We start from the raw sequence: 12,500 nt of genomic DNA, 5'->3' as shown, positions 1-12,500 counted from the left end.
ACACACACACACACACACACACACACACACACACACACACACACACACACACACGAAATGTTGATAAAGCAAAACTAAATTATTAATTTACAGTCACTTAAAAAAACAGCCATATTTGCATAAATATATATATATACCAGACTGGGAACTCTTCTGGTCCTATATTACTATTATATTACTATTATATTACTATTATATTACTATTATATTACTATTATATTACTATTATATTACTTTCAGTCAGTGGGATGATTTTCTTTTCTTTGGTATTTTATTTAGTTCACTTATCTTATTTGGGGTTTTTTTTTTTGGGAGGGGGGGGGGGGAGGGGGGGCAGGTTTCCTTTTCTTTCTAAGAACTTTCACACCCTGTAATGTAATATTATTGATACCTTTCCTTTACGTATTAAAGCCCTGATTATTAATGTTAAAAGGCTCTGAATGATTGTCGCGTCCCGAACAAAACAGTGAATGAATTCACACCAGTGGGTGAAAGTGACACAGAAGTGCTTCCAAAGCAGATAAAAGTACCACGAGAATAGAATTACAGTGAGTTTTACCGGCGGGCCCGTACCTCGGGTTTTGTGTGCTACCTCTCCAGCCGCCTGGCCGTCGCTTCTGTCTGCAGGCTGATCGGCACACACTCCTGTAGACACTCCTGTAGACACTCCTGTAGACACTCCTGTAGACACTCCTGTAGACACTCCTGTAGACACTCCTGTAGACACTCCTGTAGACACTCCTGTAGACACTCCTGCACACACGCAACGTCAACAACCACGGAAAGAACCACCATGAAACCACCACGAGAACTACACAGCAAACTCTTCAACACGACGCAGTGGCAGTCATCTCAACATCACACAATTCTAAACAACAACAATATGATGTATTATAAATTATATGATGTAAAATCAACATAAAAATGTACCTGTACCAAAAGTATCACAAGCTGATGCAAAACTACAACTAAGATACAAAATGACCATAAAAAGACACAAAATTACAACACAAAGATATAAAACTGCTACAAATTAAAATAAAACTACAACAAAAGGAGAAAACTACCATCGATAGAAACAAAACTACCACAAGAAGACCTATATAAAGGTAAAGACATAGAACTACCACCAATAGAAACAAAACTACCACAAGAAGACCTATATAAAGGTAAAGACATAAAACTACCACCAATAGAAACAAAACTACCACAAGAAGACCAATATAAAGGTAAAGACATAGAACTACCACCAATAGAACCAAAACTACCACAAGAAGACCAGTATAAAGGTAAAGACATAGAACTACCACCAATAGAACCAAAACTACCACAAGAAGACCAGTATAAAGGTAAAGACATAGAACTACCACCAATAGAACCAAAACTACCACAAGAAGACCAGTATAAAGGTAAAGACATAGAACTACCACCAATAGAACCAAAACTACCACAAGAAGACCTATATAAAAGGTAAAGACATAGAACTACCTTCAATAGAACCCAAACACACTGAACAGCAGCAGCGAGACACAAAACTACATCAAACTACGGGTAGAAAATAAAAAAGCTCCAGAAACAGACTGACTAGTGAAGCGTCTGCCGCTCCCACCTTTGCGTTGTGGCTTCAGGTTGCGGTGAATGGGAGGGGGCGTGGCCTCCACCCCGCCTCCTCGCACCGCCGTCCCGGTGTTCCGGCGGAGCGGCGGCGTCAGCGGCGAGGGACGGAAGCCCATGTGGCCAGGAGGGGGCACCTGCCTCCCCAGGGCCGCCGCGTCACCCGCGGGGTGGGCCACATGGGTGGGCAGGGAGGGGGTGAGCGGGGTCATGGGGACGTAGTTACCATCTTGGAGCCTGACGGAGGGGTCCGACGGAGGAGGTGGGGGCCCCCTGCAGAAACGTAGGAGACACATTTGACTTCATCTTCTGAGTGTGGACCGTCGTCCCTCATGGCGTTGTGGACTCAGAACACTTTAGCAGGAAAATGACCATATTTGGTGACGCCCACATTTTTAAGGTTCTTTTGGAACTCATATGGTTGAGTCACATCGGTTCTCAAACATGTCAAAGTTCTAGGAACTGTCAGAGTTCCAGGATATGTGAGAATAATAAGAAGTGTTGGAGTTTTAAAATGTGTGAGATTTCCGGAGTCTGTGAAGGTTCCAGAATGTGTGGGAACTATAGAAGAGTTCTAACACGTGTCTGGAGTCCTAGAACGTCCTGGGACGTCCTTCGCAAGGACAGAAATGAGTTCTCGTCGGGTTCCACACGACAGCGCGGTTCGCCCGGTGGCGTCTGGACCCACCTCGGCGCCGGCGGCGGCTCGGTGGTGGCAGCGCTCATGGAGACGTAGTTTTCGTCCACGTCGTCGTCTTCGGAGCAAACGCTACCCAGAGGTACCATACCTTTATTAAACTGAGAGAGAGAGAGAGAGAGAGAGAGAGAGAGAGAGAGAGAGAGAGAGAGAGAGCGAGAGAGAGAGAGAGCGAGAGAGAGAGAAAGAGAGAGCGAGAGAGAGTAAGAGAGCGAGAGAGAGAGTCAGAGAGACCGAGAGAGAGAGTCAGAGAGACCGAGAGAGAGAGTAAGAGAGTAAGAGAGAGCGAGAGCGAAAGAGAGAGCGAGAGAGAGCGAGAGAGAGAGAGAGAGCGAGAGTAAGAGAGAGCGAGAGAGAGAGAGGGCGAGCGAGAGAGTAAGAGAGAGCGAGAGCGAAAGAGAGAGCGAGAGAGAGCGAGAGAGAGAGAGAGAGAGAGAGCGAGAGTAAAAGAGAGCGAGAGAGAGAGAGGGCGAGAGAGAGAGAGCGAGAGAGAGTAAGAGAGCGAGAGAGAGAGTAAGAGAGAGCAAGAGAGCGAGAGAGTAAGAGAATGAGAGAGAGCGAGAGAGAGAGAGAGAGCGAGAGAGCAAGAGCGAGAGAGCGAGAGAGAGTAAGAGAGTGAGAGAGAGAGAGCGAGAGAGAGAGAGAGCGAGAGAGCAAGAGCGAGAGAGCAAGAGCGAGAGAGCGAGAGAGAGTAAGAGAGTGAGAGAGAGAGAGAGTAAGAGAGAGTGCGCGAGAGCGAGAGCGAGAGAGAGAGAGAGAGAGAGCGAGAGAGAGAGAGAGAGAGAGCGAGAGACATTAGGTATCTATTGTATCTGTTTCCAGGTTTCCAGTCCAGACCGACGCTTAAAACCGCTTCACTCTCGGCCTTGAGAATTTGAAATGATTTAAAAGTGCCTGCCTAATAAAGAAATCCATGCATGTCTTTGTTTTACTTTACTTCATTGGTTTATTTCACATGTTTTTATACGTTTGTAACCTTGTGGGGTTTCATGTGGGACGACGGAGGGAAAACAGCCGTGTGCTAAATCTGGTATATTTATGTTTATCTTATGAAGTGATGGCTTACTCATTAATACACACTGGCCCGGCCGAATAAACTAAGAAATTAAAATGAAACCCCTCGATCCCCCCATATATATATATATATATATATATATATATATATATATATATATATACAGTCCAGGGTATATGTGGCGTACAGCTACTTATTTTTCAGTCAGAATTGCGTACACCACATCCAAACCCCCATGATGCACCACTCTGAAGTACCTTTGAGCCAGATTATCTAATCCCCCCCCCCCATGATGATGAAGCCAGGACCCGGGCTCCTCCGCCTCTAATTGGCTGGTTCCCACTGATTTGATTGGTTAATGTCGGTGGTTACCGTGCAGCATGAGGGCTGATGACCCGACAAATATTCCTTAATCCGATAAATTATACAGGAATTATGTGTCAATGGGCAAATACTCCCGGCTGATCTTCACTAAATACTGTGAAGTCGTCTGACATGCCACTGTTTCCAAACACTGGGGTATTTACACCACCCGCCCCCCTTCTCCTTTGACTCAGACGCTTTTATTTTGTAAGGGTAATTCCCCCCGAACGCACGGAGAAGGTTTAATATGGTGATGTAATGAGGATTGCGTGCAGGATTACACGCGAGACTCCGGTTACTCACAAAGTAGCTGTTGAAGCTCTCGCTGAACTCGAACATGCTCGCTCTGTCGGACGGCGGCGGCGGCGGCGGCACGTGGAGCGACTCAGAACCTGCAACACAAAGTCAGGAAGGAGAGTTTCGGACCAGAGAGAAGAATCCTGCACTATTTCTTGACTGTTGGGTCGGGGGCTCCCCTAAATATATCGCTTCAGTTCAATGATGTTAGGAAGTGGCTCACGGACCTTTATTTGAGCGATTAAAAATGTTGGCGGGTGAAATTCCAGACGCTTCTTCTAAATTCCTCTGGTTCTGCCTCGTTTGACGAGGTCCAGTTAGATGGTGAGAAGTCCCAACATCACATCCTCCAGTCTTTCTATCAGTCACTTCGTCATTTATTTGATTAAAACTTTATATAACCAAGGTCCTTTGTTTCCACAGGGACGGAGACTTTTTGAAAAGTTTCCAAAATGTCTTCTTCTTCTTCTTCTTCTTCTTCTTCTTCTTCTTCTTCTTCTTCTTCTTCTTCTTCTTCTTCTTCTTCTTCTTCTTCTTCTTCTTCTTCTTCTTCTTCAGTTGGCATCTGCTGTGAAGTTGCATTACTGCCCTCTGCTGGTTACAGCTTGTCCAAACCATTCCCACCGAACGAACAAACGAAAGAAAGAAAGAAAGAAAGAAAGAAAGAAAGAAAGAAAGAAAGAGTGACGCGTTGTGAACGCAGCTTAAGTTATGACGCTGCCGACCGATCCGGATCGTTTCCGTCCCGTTCTGCAGATTAAAGCCTCTAAGCTGCAGCGCTCCGATTAATCTCAAGGCCGAGGAATCCGCCGGCGTCCCACAAACACTTCTCAGACTCTAAGGAGCAGACGAAGACATCAACACGCTGGTTTCGTTAACCTGTTTAGTTAACCCGTGGCTCTGAGGTAGAACCATTGTTCTGGGAGCAGGTTCAGGAAGTCCTCATGCATCTGGACTTACAGAGTCGTTATGAACAAACGACCTGCGTGAGCTACTGTCCTGTCAAAATAAAATATCTCAAACTATCTGAAACAACGAGGGGAGCAAAGTGGCCACGCCTCCGCTGGCTGGCTACGTCAGCAGGGAGGTGTAGAACGTGGCACCGCCTGGCGTCCTCGTGTATCCACTTTGCCTTGAATTGCCTTGAAATCAGTTGTTAGGATGTTCAGGCTCGTTCTGACGCCTCTTCGTACCGCCACTTCCTCTCACGGGAGAACGTGTGAGACTCTGACTGGTAGGATGTGAGGTCCTGACGACGGGGTTCTAAGTCCATACGCTTGAGTCCAACAGAGCCGGTTCATGACATCAGCCTCCGGCGTTGACAATAATCTTAATCTCAATCAAAGAGCCCAAAACTTTCAAACTCCACATTTTCAGTTTCAACTGAGGTCCAACGCCGAGATCCGACTTTTAACAAGAATCGTGGGATTTCTGGGCGACGCCTCCTTTACGACCCTCCACACACAGATTCGTTTACGCGACGTTTCAGGTGTAAACGCATCGTTTCTTTCGTTTCACGTTTCCACGGCAACGTTCTCAAAACGATGTCAGATATTTTTTTCTCTGTTTCCACGGCGACGAATTCAGAACAAATTCAAATACCTGTGTTTCCCCCATGTCTCCATGGAGACAGAGTCGGAGCATTTTAGAAAAGTTGCACCCCCCCCCCGTGTCTGTGGAGATGGATGTGGACCGTTTTCAAAATGTTGCCTCTGCCTATGGACTGGGAGTCGGCCAGCTACTGAGCATGTGCAGAACTGTTTACCATGGCAGCGCAAGACCAGGAGCTGCGTTTCCGCCACCAACAAGGAGACGGAGCCGTGTTTTCCAAAAGTTCCCCCTTGTGAGCCGTCCCCCCAAAAAGGTTTTTTCGTTTTCACTTGAATCTGTGGACGTGCAAACGAGGCGTAACAGTTTTAAAACGAGGACGTCTTCGTTCAAACGTTTGACATTTAAAATCACTTTGGTCTTCAGCTACCGTCTGAAGAAAACCACCGCACCGCGCGTTGGCGCCTTACTTGTCTGCGTGCGCCCTGCTGTTGTTATGGTGTTGCTTCTGGGAAGATATCCGCCGTCCACGTCTCCGTCGTCCCTCCTCTCCGGCTCCGAGAGGCTTCGGGGGAGCCCGGCGGGACTCGGGCCCGGAGCCCAGCTCTCCCCCTGGGGCGCGACGGCCGAGGGCTTCGGCGGACGTGGAGGAGGAGTGGCGGTGGAGGCGTGGCGCTCCGACTGGGTCAGGGAGTCCACGCTGGGGGTGGACGACATGCGGCGGGGCGGGGGCGGCTGCGGCGTGGACGCCGGACGGGGGATCTGGTACCCGGTGGTGGTGCAGGTGGTGGAGCGCGCGTCGCTGCCGAGAGGGATGGCGACGGGTCGCAGGTGGAAGTCCAAGGAGTGCTTCCTGGGGTGGGGGGACGGGTGGCAGCGAGGCCTGCCGGCCCCCCGCCTCTGGGGGCCCGGGGACACGCTGGCATCCGGGGACTGGCCGAGGGGGCTCCACATCGCCGCCGACGTCCAAGGTGCCGTCCTGTAGCCGGAGGAGGACGCCGGCGGGAGGCTGCCGGGAAGCAGGGAGGGAGAAGACGAGGAGGAGGAGGAGGAGGACGGAGGAGGGGAGAGGTGGTCGTTGGAGTCGGCTTCGAGAGAGGTGGAGGAACCCAGAGGAGGCCTGGAGAGAGAGAGAGAGAGAGAGAGAGAGAGAGAGAGAGAGAGAGGTGTGGTGGTTCGGTCAAAAAGTAGTACTCGGAGCTGGAGCCCCAACCCTCAAGAAAAAGCAACCGAAGCGTGTACAGGTAACAGCGTGTACAGGTACCAGCGTGTACAGGTACCAGCGTGTACAGGTAACAGCGTGTACAGGTAACAGCGTGTACAGGTACCAGCGTGTACAGGTAACAGTGTGTACAGGTACCAGCGTGTACAGGTACCAGCGTGTACAGGTAACAGCGTGTACAGGTACCAGCGTGTACAGGTACCAGTGTGTACAGGTAACAGCGTGTACAGGTACCAGCGTGTACAGGTAACAGTGTGTACAGGTACCAGCGTGTACAGGTAACAGTGTGTACAGGTACCAGCGTGTACAGGTACCAGCGTGTACAGGTAACAGTGTGTACAGGTACCAGCGTGTACAGGTACCAGCGTGTTCAGGTAAACGACGCGCTGTGTGTCCGCCATCTTAGGAATTCCCCCCCTCTGGAACCCGTGTTAAAAACAAAAACTAAAACTTTTCGGGCTCGTAAAACGCCGCGCCGTGTGGATGATCGGACAAAAACAACGTTTTTTTTTTTCTTCTAGGAAAAAAAAGTAAATAAATTAAGAAAAAAAGGGAAAAAAAACGAACAAAACACCAACGTGTTTACGTGAAACGGCGTTCTCGTGTGGACAGGCCCTGAGACGTCTGACTGACACTGTCCACAAACTGTTGGCTCTCCTGTCCCACCCCTCACGTCCTTATTTCATTCCAACATTGCCCAAGCGCCCCCTAGTGGGTGAACAAAAGAACTGCACAATAGAAATCACGTTCACGTTGGCAGTTTTAGAGCGTCCCGCTCCCAGGTCTCGTTGCCGCCATGTAAACATGTAAACATGGACGCTACCTGCGCAAGTTGCGCTCAGTCGTCGTGGGAACGCGGCGCTCCCTGCGTCGCCATGGAAACAGCGGACGAGGACTTTCTCTGGGTGTGTTTCTTTACCTGATGTGAGTCTGGCAGTGCGACAGCCACAGGTAATCGTCCTCCAGGCCGCCATCCGGCTCCAGGTGCCGCACACTCACTGGGTCATAAGGGGGCGGGACTGAGCCCGTCACCGCGGAGACGGCAGCGGCGGCGGCGGCGGCGGCGCTAACGCTTGCGGGGATGGAGGCGGAGGAGGCAGGAGGTCGGACTGGAACTGTGAATTTTAACGACAGACACAGAGATTAAAAAACATTTCGTAAACTGTTTCTTTGCCGTCCGGCAGGAGAACCTCTGATTTCATGTCCACCGTTCAGGGTCAAGCTCAGCTGATCTACCTCCTGAACATCACTGACGGCTGTTCAGTTTTCATGGTTTAAAACTTCGACACATAGTACACATAGCGTGTACAGTACACATAGTGTGTACTGTACAGTATTGACCATTGTACTTCATCAGAATGAATGGGTCCCCCTCGTACCCTCGTCAGTGGGGTTGAAGCCACACAGCAGGCAGATGGACGTCACCCAGCGGTTCATGTCCTCCTCGGACTCGGCCACCAGGTACCAGGTCCTCTCCTCCGTCCTCAGGTCAAAGACAAAGCTGCTCTCCAGCTCTTTCTTTGTGAAGGAGAGGCCAGCGTCCACCTGGAGGACACAAAGGGACAGTGCAGACTGTTGATCCGATCACCTGAAGACAGGAACAGGTACAGAACCACTTCCCCAGGTGTCAGGGACGTGAATGGACCACTGTCTGCTGAGTCGGAGGGAGAATCCTTACCTTAGCCTGTTGTTGTATCCCTACCCCCCTACCAGAACCAGGGTCTGAATCCCTACACCCTATCTGAACCAGGGTTTGAATCCCTACCCCCTCCCCTACCTGAACCAGGGTTTCAATCCCTACCCCCTCCTCTACCTGAACCAAGGTTTGAATCCCTACCCCCTACCTGAACCAGGGTTTGAATCCCTACCCCCTCCCCTACCTGAACCAGGGTTTCAATCCCTACCCCCTCCCCTACCTGAACCAGGGTTTGAATCCCTACCCCGTCCCCTACCTGAACCAGGGTTTCAATCCCTACCCCCTCCTCTACCTGAACCAAGGTTTGAATCCCTACCCCCTACCTGAACCAAGGTTTGAATCCCTACCCCCTCCTGAACCAGGGTTTGAATCCCTACCCCCTCCTCTACCTGAACCAGGGTTTGAATCCCTACCCCCTCCCCTACCAGAACCAGGGTCTGGATCCCTACACCCTACCTGAACCAGGGTTTGAATCCCTACCCCCTCCCCTACCTGAACCAGGGTCTGAATCCCTACCCCCTCCTCTACCTGAACTAGGTTTTGAATCCCTACCCCCTACCTGAACCAGGGTTTGAATCCCTACCCTCTCCCCTACCAGAACCAGGGGGTCAATCCGCCCATGTCTCCGCCCCTTTACCTGCTCACACAGGTTCAGGTTGATGGTTCTGATCGGCCGCCGTGACTGCTGGTTCTTGTAGTACTGCAGGACGTCCGGCTCGCCGCTCAGTCGGCCGCTCCGCAGGACGAACCATCGCCGCTTCCACGCCTGGCGAGAGAAGAGTCACTCAAGTTAGTGACCAAAGTACCAAAGAACCTCCAAAACGCCGAGTTCGCTCGTGCTCTCTCGCCCTTTGGCTCGTCCGTCATCGGTCATTGCTGACGGATGACGTCATGTAATGTATCCGATTACTCTGTGTAGTATTGGACCCGATACCCGGTACTGGTTTCATTCATTTGTACACAGATCGTAAATGTGCCAGATTGGAGTGAAACCTGCTAATTTACATCTGTAATCCTGCAGGACGACGTGTGAAATAATAGAAACACAACATAGAAACTACACAAATTACATTTAGGGAAAATGAGTACAGGACTGATGTACTTTAAGATAACGTGGAAGTATTTTCTTTTTAAAAAGAGATGCAAGTCTGGGATCTGTAGGAAGGCTGTTCAAAACTGAACGAATAAAGGACTATTCTACTCTACTGTATTCTACTCTACTCTACTCTACTGTATTCTACTCTACTCTACTCTACTCTACTGTATTCTACTCTACTGTATTCTACTCTATTCTACTGTACTCTACTCTATTCTACTCTACTCTATTCTACTGTACTCTACTCTACTCTATTCTACTGTACTCTATTCTACTGTACTCTACTCTATCCTATTATATTCTACTCTACTCTACTCTACTCTGCTCTATTCTACTCTATTGTACTCTACTCTACTCTATTCTACTCTATTGTACTCTACTCTACTGTACTCTATTCTACTGTACTCTATTCTACTGTACTCTACTCTACTGTACTCTACTCTACTGTACTCTACTCTATTCTATTATATTCTACTCTACTCTACTCTACTGTATTCTACTCTACTGTATTCTACTCTACTCTATTCTACTGTACTGTACTCTACTCTATTCTACTGTACTCTACTCTATTCTATTATATTCTACTCTACTCTACTCTACTCTACTCTACTCTATTCTACTCTACTCTATTGTACTCTATTCTACTGTACTCTATTCTACTGTACTCTACTCTATTCTATTATATTCTACTCTATTCTACCCTACTCTACTCTATTCTATTCTATTCTACTCTACTCTATTGTACTCTACTCTATTCTATTATATTCTACTCCACTCTACTCTACTCTATTCTACTCTACTCTATTCTACTCTACTCTACTGTACTCTATTCTACTGTACTCTATTCTACTGTACTCTACTCTACTGTACTCTATTCTACTGTACTCTACTCTATTCTATTATATTCTACTCTATTCTACTCTACTCTATTCTATTCTATTCTACTCTACTCTATTCTACTCTACTCTATTCTACTCTACTCTACTGTACTCTATTCTACTGTACTCTATTCTACTGTACTCTACTCTACTGTACTCTATTCTACTGTACTCTACTCTATTCTATTATATTCTACTCTATTCTACTCTACTCTATTCTATTCTATTCTATTCTACTCTACTCTATTGTACTCTACTCTACTCTACTCTCCACCTGTTACCACTATGTAATGTTTAAAAGACAACACAGGAGGACTTCAGACTTTGCCCAGGCATCGTTCAGTTTTCCACTCTGGTGAACATCAACGCCGTCCGGCCTCGCTCTCCGGGCCTCGCTCTCCGGGCCTCGCTCTCCGGGCCGCGCTCTCCGGGCCTCGCTCTCCGGGCCTCGCTCTCCGGGCCTCGCTCTCCGGGCCGCGCTCTCCGGGCCGCGCTCTCCGGGCCTCGTTCTCCGGGCCGCGCTCTCCGGGCCGCGCTCTCTTGGGCCGCGCTCTCCGGCGTTCCGGGAGAGGACCCTGGCATGACTCAGCAGATTTCAGACACGACTCGGCACTCGTGTGACGCGTGCGTTGTCGGTGTGGGGAGTGCGCGTCGCGTTCTCGTAAGAGATGCGAGGAATCCAGAATCCAGCGGTACACGCAGAGCGCAGGTCCTCTGAGCTTCAGGTGATCGGAGGGCGACGGTGCAACGCCCAGGTTCTGATCTGTAAAGGGTTCTGGACGTCCCGGAGAGCTGACATCCTGACCCGGTCAAAATCCTAATCCCTTTAAAGTCATCTCCACAAACCTTGAGCGTGATTCAGTGTTTTGTTTCATCTGCATACAGGACCTTTCATTGATGTTCATCCATTCAGGAGGAAGATGCTCTATAATCTGGATAATAGACGGGGAGATGCTCTATAATCTGATGTCAGATGAAGAATATGCTCTATAATCTGGATAATAGACGGGGAGATTCTCTATAATCTGATGTTAGAGGAAGAATATGCTCTATAATCTGGATGTTATTAGGAAGATGTTCTGTAATCTGAATGTTAGAGGAGGAAGATGCCCTATAATCTGGATGTTATTAGGAAGATGTTCTTTAATCTGGATGTTAGAGGAGGAAGACGCTCTATAATCTGATGTTAGAGGAGGAAGATGCTCTATAATCTGGATGTTATTAGGAAGATGTTCTTTAATCTGGATGTTAGAGGAGGAAGATGCCCTATAATCTGGATGTTAGAGGAGGAAGATGTTCTTTAATCTGATGTTAGAGGAGGAAGATGTTCTTTAATCTGGATGTTATTAGGAAGATGTTCTTTAATCTGGATGTTAGAGGAGGAAGATGATCTATAATCTGATGTCAGATGAGGAAGATGCTCTATAATCTGATGTTAGAGGAGGAAGACGCTCTATAATCTGGATGTTAGAGAAGATGCTCTTTTCAAAATGAAAACGTCGTAAACGAGGCCTGAGAGACTTTGCAGCTCCAAAATGTTTTTTTCTTAATCCCTCGTCCTCCTCGTGCACCGCTCACCGATGTGAATAATCCCAGACTGCTTCTGCAGTTGTTCCAACATTCGAACTGCCAAACTCCTCTTTTTAAAAGTGACAGTTTGAGCCTCTGAGTGCGTCGGGTGTTGACGCGACCAAAGTGCTGCGGTTGAAATCCCACCGGGTGCGTTTCCTCTCGCCCGCCTCCCCCAAGCGCAGACAGGAAGAGGAAGTGTCCCAACAGGAAATGCCGGTAGGGGGACGGCAGCAGACGAGCGTGTTTAGCAATGACTCTTTTCTATTCTTGATATTGATCGATTCTTTTATTTTGAATTGTTGGAGAATATTTGCTTTCATTTTCCTCAATCATTTGTCCATTAATTATTTATTTATCTTATTGAAATGTAATTTAATGATGAATCACTTGTCCGCTCACGTCTGGATTTAGTGGTCGAGCTCTACGTTTCACTCAAGTCATAACGAGAAGCTCTCCTTTCCATTGGTTTTGTTTCCTCCGTTGACCTCTGACCCGGACAGGA

At 48.3% G+C, this 12,500-nt stretch overlaps 1 protein-coding gene across 1 annotated transcript in view; it reads right to left on the bottom strand.

The window, feature by feature from the left end:
• The window catches only part of LOC308123413 (GRB2-associated-binding protein 1-like), a 22,037-nt gene that overhangs the window by 5,974 nt on the left and 3,563 nt on the right, over positions 1 to 12,500 (bottom strand). Inside the window, exons 2-9 of the mRNA XM_080485899.1 lie at positions 9,090 to 9,218; positions 8,136 to 8,301; positions 7,676 to 7,871; positions 6,005 to 6,654; positions 3,993 to 4,081; positions 2,303 to 2,412; positions 1,610 to 1,887; positions 574 to 681 (exon numbers count right to left, since the gene is read on the bottom strand). Coding sequence (XP_080342025.1) covers positions 574 to 681; positions 1,610 to 1,887; positions 2,303 to 2,412; positions 3,993 to 4,081; positions 6,005 to 6,654; positions 7,676 to 7,871; positions 8,136 to 8,301; positions 9,090 to 9,218 — 1,726 coding nt within the window. The remainder of the gene's footprint in view (positions 1 to 573; positions 682 to 1,609; positions 1,888 to 2,302; positions 2,413 to 3,992; positions 4,082 to 6,004; positions 6,655 to 7,675; positions 7,872 to 8,135; positions 8,302 to 9,089; positions 9,219 to 12,500) is intronic.

The sequence above is a fragment of the Lipophrys pholis genome (assembly GCF_963383615.2).
Source record: "Lipophrys pholis genome assembly, chromosome: 18".
In the NCBI taxonomy this organism is placed as follows: Eukaryota; Metazoa; Chordata; class Actinopteri; order Blenniiformes; family Blenniidae; genus Lipophrys; species Lipophrys pholis.
This window is presented reverse-complemented; position numbering and strand designations above follow the sequence as displayed.